General features: G+C 42.4%; 1 protein-coding gene across 1 annotated transcript in view; it reads left to right on the top strand.

Annotated features, from left to right (window-relative positions):
- The first annotated feature begins 2104 nt into the window (after positions 1 to 2104).
- The window catches only part of NAR1 (ferredoxin hydrogenase), a 347518-nt gene continuing 337094 nt past the window's right edge, over positions 2105 to 12528 (top strand). The window contains exon 1 of the mRNA XM_089402187.1: positions 2105 to 2448. Within this exon, the coding sequence (XP_089258313.1) occupies positions 2326 to 2448 (123 nt within the window). The 5' untranslated portion in view covers positions 2105 to 2325. The remainder of the gene's footprint in view (positions 2449 to 12528) is intronic.

The following is a 12528-nucleotide window of genomic DNA, read 5'->3' as shown; positions in this document are numbered from 1 at the left end:
TGCATCTCCTTCATCTCTTCTGGTTCTTGGGACATTGGTGTCTTAGCTTCGTGATCTATTGTGTTCGTCATTTTGAGGATAGTCGGAGAAGAAGTTTGGTTTGGGAGATCTGCTTTGCTGTTAAATGAAGATTTATTTTGTGCGGTATTCGAATCCTCATAACTGTTGATGCTTGAGGGGTTGTCGAGTTCACTTTTTTGCTGTTGGGCGGGGCTTTCCCCCTGCTTGTCTTGAGAGTTGTTTCTTTCTTGCCCGATTTCTTGCGATTCAGAGTTTTCTGGAGAGTATTCTTCCTTGATGACAGTGTAATGTTCTTTTTGTGCTCCTTCCCACCATGTAGATCTGTGGTGATTCTTTCTAGCAGAATTTTTTTGGGAGGCTTTTGGGCAATTTTTGGCTAGATGGCCTGTCTCAAAGCAGGATCAACATCTGAAGAGGACACTTTCATAATCGAGTTTCTGGTTCCACACATAGTATTTACTTGTTAGGTTTATTTTAGCTGGGAATCCATCATTGAAGTCTATTTCCACACAGATGTGTGCATAGGTGGTTCTGGCATATTCCTCTGTTTCTGGGCACCTGCAGTAAAATTTCCCAATTGCATTTCCAATGGCTTTTAGCGAGGAGAAATTCCAGAGATGCAAGGGTAGGTTTGACAATCTCACCCAAACTAGTGTTGAGGGATCGAATTATGGGTTCCATGGCTTCATGAATAGGCCTACGTTTTCCCAAAACCAAGGGCCGAAATTTAGAATACATTGTCTGCTTTCAGGGTTTTCAAAATCTACTATAAAGAAACCCCTAGCACAGGGGTAGATATTAATTTCATTAGAAATGACAGGCTTCCATACCTCTGCGATCCAATTGTGGAGAGATGTCAGCCGTGACAAAAAACCATTGAACTGGCAGATTAGGGCACTTTCAGAAAACTTCAAAGCCTCATCGAGTGAGGTTTGGACCACCTGAACAGTGGGAGCTGGGGCTTCACTGATGATATGGGTAGGAGCTTACCCCTAGAGGCGGATAAAACTAAGCCAACAACTATCTTCGCGAAGCTGGGAGCCATCTGGATCAAGGCCGATCAATGATTCCCAAGCTTATGTATGCCCCTGCGGAAGAATGAAAAAGCCTTGCGGACATGCAATGTATGACTTGATTTGGATCTGCAGACAAACCCTACAGCAACAAGAAATTCTCAGTGGCGGTCAATGCAGACAACGACAAAGATAAACCCTAGCCGTAGGAGGACAGTTATTGGAGAAGGCGGTCGATCTGGGTCTGGTGCACATCCTCCGACCTCTTTTGGCCCTCCAAAAAGACCCTACTAACCTAGAATCCTCCCTAACGAGCCTTATATAGAAAAAAACCTTGTCGAGCTAACGAGCCTTACACAGAAAAACCTGCGGAAGAATTAAAAATAACCTTTTAAATTCCTAGCCGTTGTAGAAAGCGGCTAGGACAACTATCTGACTTGATCTGGATTTGCAGACAAACACTACAGCAACAAGCAATTCTCAGTGAGGTCAATGCAGACATGACTTTCTTATTAATGAAATATAAAGATTTTTTTTAAGTAACTCTATAACAATCAACACTTAAATCAACGAAATATGATTAATATTTTTTCTCATCATATATGTTTTTTAAGAATATTTTTCCAATAAATCATATTCTATTTTTTTGATCTATACCACTAAATGTAGTTCATCATCAAAACTTAGTTACTATCTTGATCCAACCCAATTAATATATATTTAAAAATACAAAATAACTAAAAATAATTAAAAAACAAATAATTTATTAAATACTCTCTATTTATATGTTGTTATAAAACTTTCTATTGCTATTCCTTATATTTAATTAATACTATTATTATTTTGTTTTCAACATGGTTGAATTTGGCATATTTAAAATGTATTTGACATTATTAATTATATTAAAATTTTTACACAATAATTAGAATGTATTTTACACTATTAACTATAATTTCAAATTACTGCTTTTTCACCCATTGCATTAATTTGACCATCAAATTTCAACACGAAATGCAAAGATCCTTGACACACAAAGTAGTATGAGCTCAACGAACATTATATATAGAAAGCCTTAGAAGGCCTAAGCCGTGAGACCAAAAATCACGAGACATTAATAACTCGTGGAAAAGCGAGGGAGGAGGGGTTTGTGTTTTTTGACGAAAACGAGTTTGCAGTGGCTTGTCTGCCACAGACCGCCCTGGATGAAAACTCGAGGCCTGTTAAACAGATGATGCAGCATATTTGAGGGACAATTTTCTCAACTCAGTTGGGGAAACTGAAGGTAATCACCATGACGGGTAGATTTTCAGCTACTCTCAGATCGAGCGACCTCAATGATTTCATAGCTCCTTCACAGTCTTGCATCGTCTCCTTGAAAGGAGGGCTCAAGCCAACTCCAAAATCGAAAACACAGGTTCGTTTCAATTTCATCTCATCTCTTGTTGTTTTTGACATTTTGATCTATCCATGGCAAATTTGAGATTCCAGCTTGAAAAATTCCACCGAGTTCTCTCTGTTTATATTTCAACGTGACCTCAGCTGATCAATAAAATTTAGAAATGATAGGCGCACCCAAACTGTTATCACAAGCTCCGTACTGTTGCGGATGTACATAATAATCTTATTTTAGTTTGCTGTGTGGGGTGGTCGGGGATGAGTTAGGTTTTGTTTGGCTACTCCAACTCGTATCACTTTTCTTTGGAAGTTGCTTCCAAAAATATGCTCCGCCCAAGGAAGGAGACTGTATAACATGGGATTTCTTTGGCTTATATAACAGGTTCTAAGGGTATTTTTTTGCCAAATTTTTCAGTGACTTGCAGGCCTAATTTCTTTGTAGCGTGCAATTCACTCGGGTGGAACAGACCACAGTGACAACGGCTTCCTGCTGGACGGCTTAACAATCTGGCAACCAAACCAGTGAACCAAGGGCCTGTTAGCAAATTATTTCTTTACTGGAAATCTAAATGTAAGCAATCCAGATGTTCACCTTCATACACGTGGACATTGTTCCAGGCAATTATAGCACAAAGGGCATTTTTGTAGAGCCAAAGAAGCTAGTAAAGAGATGGAGCCTGGTTTAAACTCAGACATTGATCAAGTTTAAAAGGTCTTGAAAACATCAGAGCTGCGGTTGGTGCAACAACAACATGAAGAAAAATCATATTCACCTTGTTAACCAGCATGAAACCAGAGGTGGAATAGATGGTTCGTAACTTCGTAGGTCTGGCCTAAACCTTATCAGAACCAACATACTCTTACACTAGAGAGTACAAGATGCACTGAAGGAAATTGTTGCAACAGTATCATGAAGAACTGCCAATAAATCGGATGTAACTTTGTTAGATACCTAATCATAGGGATTATGGTGTATTGTATTATTATTATTATTATTATTATTTGTTTAGGAGAAATATGAAGAGTCATAGGTGAATAGGAATAGTCATCCGACTTCTTAAAAGATGAAACCAAAGGTTGTATCTAAATGTATCTATATGTGGCTAATATTAATAAAAAATATTCATACTTGGAGCTCAAGGACGGTCAGTTTTATCAGAGCCTTGGTGTTTTCAGTTAACTCCATGATCTTGCCTGCTCGTTGCTTCCTTTCTAATAGTTTGTTAGTCTCAAAGAGAAAAGTACATTATGCTTTCACGGCTATTGTAGCCGGCGTTCAAAGGGGAGAAGCACAAGGTGACAGTGAACCATGCCCTTTCAGTGCACTGAAGAATTGCTCTGACTGCATTGTGAGAGTTCCAGAACTATTATCCTCTTCTTCATGGACATGCAAAATGGGTTTCATATTTTATTTGCTAATGTTAACACGCTCATCTCAGTATACGTCTTGGTTGCTTCCCATAGTGTTATCTTTTATTCTGAAGTCCAAAAGAAGATACCATTAAGGGGAGGAGGACACCGTCTGTGGTCAGGTTAGTTGTTCTGACAATTTCTTCAATGTTGTCTTTTATCAGCATTACCCAACATTGTTGTTGGTATAATATATTTTTACTGTCAGTGTTAAGGCAGATCCTCCTTCAAAATTATTGGATTGCGCAATAAATAGTTGAACCGAATTGGGAGAATTGAGCACCATTGGGATAAACAATTTCTCCGCAACTAAAGCCTCAAACTTAATCTAGCTATCCCTTTCTTTATGGAAACCTAATAGCTAAGGATTATAAATCATCCATCCGATCAAGGGATCAATGGCTCTGCTAGTAGAACCGTTGCCTCAGTTTGCTTTTCCAATCAACTGTTATTCCTCTCTTAAGACTGTTGGCATATCCAGTCAACTTGTATGCTGAATGTCTCACCTTCTGGGGCCATATGCAGCTTTGAGAGGCTATTGGCATCCAGAGAATTCCAGTCTACCACTATAACACGATAGTTGCTTTTGTTTATCTCCTCGATGTAGTGAGCAACATTGACAAAGAAAGCAACGAGTTCTCTATTGTTGTCATTGAGGTCCCAGTTGTGCCAAAGCCAGAAAATTTATTGGCCACATTGATGAGATTATTGTATGTATAGAAGTTTTCTCTTTCTCAGCCATCAATGACACTAAATAATATTCCATTGAAAATAATATCCCAACATCTCCTTGCTAGATGGAGACAACATAAAATGCAAGTATAAGCCATAGAATTAAAATGCTTTGGAGATGAGTTGCCGTATTGGAGTCTAATGTCTATCACTACTTTTGTTATCCTTGAGATAGAACTAGAAACATGAGTGCTTTGCTTCGCAGTGAGAAGAGGTTGTTTGCTTATTTGGCCATAGACATAGATGTGAGGTATTGGGATTATAGTTATTTTTTTGATTGGATTTTGGTTATGAAAATGCATTCTCTTGTCTCAATTGTTGGTTGGGTGAGAGAGGTCTAAACTGTCGACTTCTATAAGAGAGGATGTGGAAAGAAGTATTTTAGAGGTAGCAGGGTAGGCATAATCAAGGTGAGAGATCTAATCTTCATTGTGTTCGTTGTGGCAAGAATGGACATGATGCAAAGTCATGTAGGATCCCATGGGATAAGATCAAAGAAAACTAGGAATGAAAGGAAGAAAAAGGTAAAGCTCCCGAATCCACTCATTTTGTTATTGCTCATTGCAATATTGGCATAATTGAAGATTTGTTCAAAACTTCATTAGCTTCTTGGAGAGATGCATGGTTGCTTGATACTGGTGCTACTTGCCACATGGCATTTTGGACAGATTTCTTTGAGGAATTGAATGACAATTTAAAGGGTACAATATACTTCACATATAGATCTAGTCACAAACCTATGAAAATTGCCACTGTCAAGCTCAAATTGCCTAGATTCTCAGATTTTCTTTTGTATGATGTTCTCTATCTTCTTGAGTTGTGGAGAAAGTTGCTGTCTCTTGTGCACATTCGATAGCAAGGGTATACTCTTCACATGTTTGATGGAAAAGTTGAAGTAAGGAGGTCTTCAAAGTTCAGACATCATGGTTATCATGACAAGATGGGAGGATGAGAGATTGTTGAAGCTGAAAGGGACATATGCATGGGACATTTGGTCATTCATAGACATTAATGAAAATATCTTATTTGTTATTGCTCACTGCAATATTGGCACAAATCAAGGTTTGTTCAAAATTTCCTAGAGATGCATGGTTGCTTGGCACTACTGTTACTTGTTAGATGACTTTTTGGAGAGACTTCTTTGAGGAATTGAATGACAATGTAGATGGTATAGTATACTTTGTAGATAGATCTAGCCACAAACATAAGAGAGTTGGCTCCATCAAGCTCAAATTGCCTAGATCCCGAGATTTTTTTTTGCATGATTTTCTCTTATCTTTTTGAGTTCGGAGGAAGTTGCTATCCCTTGCGCACATTAGACAACAAGGACATACTATTCACATGTTTTATGGAAAAGTTGAAATAAGGAGGTCTTCTGACAACATGGTCATCATGACAGGATGAAAGATTTTTGAAGGTGAAAGGGACATCTGCACAGGACAGTTGGTCATTTGTAGACAGTAATAAAGATATCTTATCTTATCTATTACAAACCATCATCCACAAGGATAGTAAGATGTGTTAAGGATCATATTGAATATATTGCTAATGACAACCATGAGGAGACAAGGATGTGGTAAGAATTTTTTTGGTTCTTTTTTTTGTACGGCTAGACTGGTAGGACTACCAATGGGTTTTGAACCGCAAGGAGTACCTTAACAGTGCACCCATTCACTCACTATTCTCTGCCCCATGGGCGATCAATTTTGGTTCGTTCTTGTTATTATTGATGGATAATGTTTTGAAATACTTCCTATCCTCAAATATCTGATGACAACCATGAGGAGATAGAGATGTGGTAAGAATTTTTTTGGTGATAATAATGGACTTTGACTTATGTTAGTTATCATTAAGTTATCTCTCACAAAGATCAATTGTAGTTTTTACTTTTTATTATTAATGGATAATGTTTTGAAGACTTACAACCCTCAAATCTCATGCTCTAGGCACCCCATAGTTTCCACATGTTACGATTGTCTTTATAATTAGGCTCAGCACACTAATCCTTACAGGTTGATATGAGCTTAACAATTCCACTGCCTAACTCATGATTAAAACATGATAACGATGACCTTTAATTCTTCATATGTTATATTGTCTTTATAACTAATATTGTATCATGTGAAGTTTAAGCTTAATGTTCAAATATAGTGTTGCTTGGTTTAATTGCATTCGCCAGCAGAGCCTAGAGGAGCATATACATAATATCAAGAATCTATGTTGTTTATATGACACATAAAGTCTAGGCTAAGAGTACATAACAAAGATGGGTAGTACCAGTTACAATTTTAGATGATTGCACTTCATAACCTTTGGCTCAGCCTGATCATTATATGTGATTCTTAAAGTTCCATCAAGACGGTTTGTAATGTTCCCTATGAATTGATTGCCTATGGAGGATGATATAGACTATCCGACCTTGTAGGCTATAGTCTTTTTTTTTGGGTCAAGTAAGTGTGGAGCCTTCAATTAACTGAAAAACAAAATTACATATGGTACACGTCTTTACAAGTGTAAAGACCAGAAAAAGACGGACCCGTTGATGATAAACAAACAACAGGGTCAACAAAACCCAAAACATTACACACAAAAACAAAATTAGACACTTCATCCCATTCTCGGCTTATCGCACATCGCAGTTTCCGCAAGCTGCCAACACTTGATTCCTGCGAAATGCAAGAGTTAACCTCCGCGTTCAATCAACCCTTTGATCTGACGGTCCATAGTCCATCGCAACATCGCAAACCTTGGCACATCGCAATATCGCAAAACTGGGTTTATCGCTGACCAGACTCTTTTACCGAATGCGATTTGCGATTAAATCTCTGTCGTCGATCTGGTTCTTGATTCGACGGTTGTCGCAACATCGCATCGGGAACTTGTGTGCCACTTAATCGCTTCCTGGCGCTGATAGAGAATATGAACCTTGGTCTATAAAACTTCGGGTCCGCTCTTAGACTTAACCTCCAGCCACTTTAAAACCCAATATCCATTCGATAACAGAGGCACTTAAATCCTACGGTCTGTGGCCATTCAACTAGCACGTGGGTTATAAATAGCTGAACCCCCGTAGTTACATGTGACATCAGCGTTTGGAAATAAGATTGATGGTTAAGATTTATTGCGACACTTCAACCAGGCTCAAGGACTTCCGCCCTCTCACACCCCGCTAATCTTTTCAACCATTTATGTCCGTTGATTTTCCATGATCTAACGACTCTTGTGCATCATTACCTCACCTCTTCTTCCTTCTCTTCACTTCGGGTTTATGCCGTTCCTTCAACACCTGCTATTCTTCCTCCTGCTCATTATTCATGGTCTGGAGATATGCCATGTCTTTGGTTGCCTGTCGTTGACAATCATCACGCAGTTTACCAGAGGGTATAGACTCCCAGTCGTACCAAATATAGCTAGACGATCAACTAACTTATTGGCTTTTCTTTGCACATGAACGAAGCTGACGTTTCTCAAAGTTCGCAAGTGGGAATGAATACGCTAAAAGACTTGCGAGAGCCTCCAATGTTTCGACACTTTTCCAGGTGTCATTCCATTACACATTTTCTTGGCCGCATTAATGACCAATTCAGAGTCAACTTCAATGATGGCGTTGTGTAAATTTGACTCCATCAGGATTTCCAGACACTGTTCTAAGGCCATGAGCTCCGCCATGTTATTGGTGGCAGTCCCCAAATGATTGTGAAAGATATTCTTTTTGCGCCCCTGCTCATCTCTTATGACACCGCTAATTCCAACCATCCCTGGGTTGCCCTTAGAGGCCCCGTCTATATTGATTTTCAAAAAACCATGAGGAGGAGGCTGCAAAATATCTTTACCAACAGTTGTTTTGCTCACACCCTTGACAGTGCCTTGGGGAACCAGAGAATGGAGACCCAACTGCAGCAGTATGCGAGCATCCTAGGGCGAAGGAGGGTCCTCAGGAATTTTCCACGTAAGGGCTCCTACTGTATCTTTGAGCTGTCGTAAAATTTGGACAATGATGTTCTGGGTCGAGCCTGTTTTGTTCTTGAAAATCCTACCATTGCGTTCTTTCCAGACATCCCAGATGATAAAGCCTGGAACCAGAGTCCAAGCCTTGTTAATGATTTCATTACCTGAGAAGTCTTTCCTCCAATTCTTCAAAGTGTTGGTGATGCTGAGTCTATCCCTGTCAGTTTGCCTGAACACTGAGGTCGCCCAATCCCACAGGGTAGAGGTGAAGGGGTAGAGGTTTAGTAAATGTTCCATTGTCTCCTCCTGTAAGCCACATAGATGGAATTTGGATGGGCCAACAAAGCCCCTTTTCAGAAGATTCTCCCATGTGAGAATTTTCTTTTGGTGAACTAACCACATAAACAACTTGATTTTCATCCATTGCGAGTTCTGCCAAAGGTCATTCCAAACCTGATCAGGGTTTGGATAATCGAAACCTAGGGCCATGCGTTTAGCTTCTTTGAGATTGAAGGTGCCTTCGATGTTTTGACCCCATCTTAGTTGGTCAGATGAGGATGACACCAAAATCTTCCTCTGCTCCAAGTCAAGAGCAAGAGACTCCGCCTGGGTCTTCAAAGGACTCTCTTCACTATAACCAAGATCTTTCCACATTCTCCATTTACCATTATTCCTTGCCTGATCCTAGAAGTCACTTACCATAAGTAAACCTTTGTTGTCAGTGTCATTTTTGAGAGCAGTTAGTCCTTCCCTAAACAAATTTGGTTCCTGTTGCCAGTTATCCTCCGAAAATCGTGCAAGGTTCCCATCTCGGATCTCCCAAAAACTATGCTTCTGGGCAATGGCTCTATTCTCCCAAGCAAGGTTCCAAATGTGGGAGCCTTTGATGAGCCCTGACATTCGGATTTGATCCCTCTCCTTCCAATTATTTGCATATTTCTGCTTCCAAAGCTTGGCCCAAGGGGTGGCTGATTCTTTGAGCCACCTCCACCAAAGTTTAGCTCCCGAAACTCTGCTGAGGATTTCAGGGTCATGTAGCCCCAAACCACCATGGGCCTGTAGCCCCAAACCACCATGGGCGTTAGGTTTACAGAGCTTGTCCCAAGCTACCAAAGCCCACTTCTTTTTCTCTTCCGCCTTGTCCCAAAGAAAATCTCGTTGAATACTCCTGATTCGTTACATAACTCCTTTATGAGCAGGAAGAGCTGAAAACATGAAAATGGGTATAGCCTGCAGGACAGCGTTAGTAAGCACAAGACGCCCCACCATATTCAAAGACCTGCAGGTCCGTTTCCTGACTTTGTCCTGAAGTTTATTAGTTACCGGCTCCCACACTCCCTTGCTCAGAGGTTTGTCAGTGAGAGGCATTCCAAGGTACTTAGAAGGTAATTGATCCCTTTGAAACCCATGAATTCTGGTGAGGTTCCTCTGAATAACAATGTCAGTATTTGTTGGCTTGTATGGGCCTGACCCAGGTTCAAAGGTGATTTAGCCAAGCAAATCTCGGTACTACTGGCCCTTTCGACAACAGTCCGTGGAGCGCGGATTGAGGTCTCACCCGAAGTAGTATGGGATCTGCACCCTGGGGATGTCTGATGAGCTTTTGGAGGCCCGCGGTTTGACCCTTCGCGCACGTTGCTACGCGCACTTGCTATCCCTTCGCAACCTGCGATGCTGCTTCTGTGCAGCCCTACTCGGGGCACAACCCGTATAATACCCAAATCCCTTGCTATTTAATCTGTTATTATCCGATTACTTAACTTGTTTATGTAAGACTAATGATTATTACAACATATTTAACAATCATATCAGTGCGCGCGATAAATAAAACAGTATAAATGTAAAGAAGGCAATGCACAACAGATACACAGAAATAGGAATCAACTTCTCTTTATTATTCTTTGATCCAAATTATAGACTCGACACCGCCCTGCGCACTCAGCTACGGACTCTACTCGGCCTCTGCGCACTTAGCTGCATAGCCTCTTCCTATTACTACAACCCAACGCACTTAGACTCCTACTCTATGCTCGGACCATTTGTATTATTCTCTTTTCTTCCTAGCTCTCTTTACAACTTAGAGCCTAGCTCTTATTTATACAATCCCATGGTTCGCGGACCATGGGTAGGCCGACATGACTTTACATTACATTACAATACTTTAGGGCGGACAACCCTATGACTTAACCTATACTTCGCGCTCCGCGCCCATAGTTTGTGGAGTCTTACAAAACCTTTAACTAAAACTTGGGCTTTGAGCCCCAAAACATGTTGTGGGGGGATTCCATGCCCAACAGGCTCCCAACACAATCATCGTGACTCGTCCCGAGTCACTCTGCTGGTGCGGCGACCTTGGCACAGAGCCCCTCCAACTGGTCCCGTACTGCTCGGAGGTCTGCAACGCACTATTCTGCGGTTTGCTGGACCTGCTGCATGCGCTCTTCTGATGCTTCTTTGTGAGGATCTGCTACCTGCCTTAGCGCATAGAGTCCCTGCATCTGTGTGAGCTTGCCCTCAATATCGGCCGTAATGGTGAAGGCCTCATCAATCCATGGCTGGATGCGCGCCTTGAGAAGTGCCTCTTTCTGTCTGGCGGCATCCACCTGCTCTTTCAGCGCCCTTGCTTGCTGCATCTTTGCCAGCCGTTGGGTGAGGATGACTGTCTGCGTAGTTCCCCTTACATTATCATACTGCTCCTGCAGTTCGCGCGCCTCTGTTTCCAGGCGCTGTATGTTGGGGTCCTCCTGCAAGGATGTGAGGACGTCAAAGGCTTGGTCCAACATACTGGTACAATCCTGCATTGCCTGTCCAATTTCTTCCAGTCCTGTTTGAATCGCGCTAACGCGCTGCTCTCTAACTTCCGGAGTAGTGGAAGGCTGTGCCTTCAGCGGCAACTTAGCGATTTGGAGGTTCAACACCAACTGCACTCGCGCTGTTTCCTCACGTGCACTTCAAACTCCACTTGCCAGACAGTGGATCCACATCTCTGTTGGTAGGTCTGCGGCGATGGACAATTCTGGGACTCGCCGGCATGCTTCATCAACGGTTTGCACGATCTACTGGTTCTGGGACACCAGTTCGTCACGTTGCAGGCTGAGTTGTTCAATGTTGATCTTTTGTTCACTCATCACCTAGATCGCGTGGCCCTCCCTGGCGCGGAGCTCTGCTATTATGCCATCCTGCAGTTGATACAATGTGTCTCGTGGAAGGGCAGCCAAATTAAGGCCAAGTCCCTTGATCCTGCTCACTGCGGCTCTGTCATCCTCGTTCTCCGCTGTTAGCGCTCCTTCCGGTAGCACTATGGTGTTGGCCATCTTTGTGCGTAGCAGCTGCTCCGTTGCTGATGTGCCTGTTGCGCCGTAGGTGGCTACGGTTCCTTCTTGTGGGGGCTGCACCTGTAGTTCCTGCAGCTGCGCCCTTAGGGCCCCCAACACAATCTACTGCTCCGACATGGCTTCCTGGAGCGCTTCCTTGGTGACCTCGCGAACCGTGTTGCCTATGTCGTAGAGGTCGCCTTCTGTTAATGTGATTGGGTCGATGGCCAATTTGGATGCCTTGACCTTTTTTCGTGGACCCGATCTCTCTGTGGCACGCGGCCTTTTCAGCTGGGTGGAAGTTGTGCCTGGGTCTGTGCCTTCTTCTGTGTCCTCTACTCCCTGTCTTGTAGACAAGTCCTGGCCCTCCTCATCCTGCGTTGTGGTGGCCCCTGTTGCCTGCGCTGCTGCTGCTTCTTTAGCAGCCTTTGCCTGCTCCGCGGCTGCCCTTGCTGCCTCGCGGATAGCCCTTACCTCCGTGGCCGCTTTTTCATTGTGCCTTTTCTCAGCCAACTTTGTGACACGCAACTTGGCTGCATCCTTCTGTTTCTGTGTTGCTGTTCTATCCATCTCCGCTAGATCCAGGGTGCGCCACTTGGGGGGCCATGATTCTAGCACTGAAAAGATTGCATCATCAATGGTGATGAAGGGGAGCTTGGTCCATTGCTGCGCTGGATCCTTACGCGCCTTGATGT

This window comes from Pinus tabuliformis, chromosome 2_1, assembly GCF_031772625.1.
Source record: "Pinus tabuliformis cultivar Carrire ecotype Pingquan chromosome 2_1, CPIR1, whole genome shotgun sequence".
Taxonomy (NCBI): Eukaryota; Viridiplantae; Streptophyta; class Pinopsida; order Pinales; family Pinaceae; genus Pinus; species Pinus tabuliformis.
Note: the sequence above shows the minus strand (reverse complement) of the source record. Positions and strands in the feature narration are given on the sequence as shown.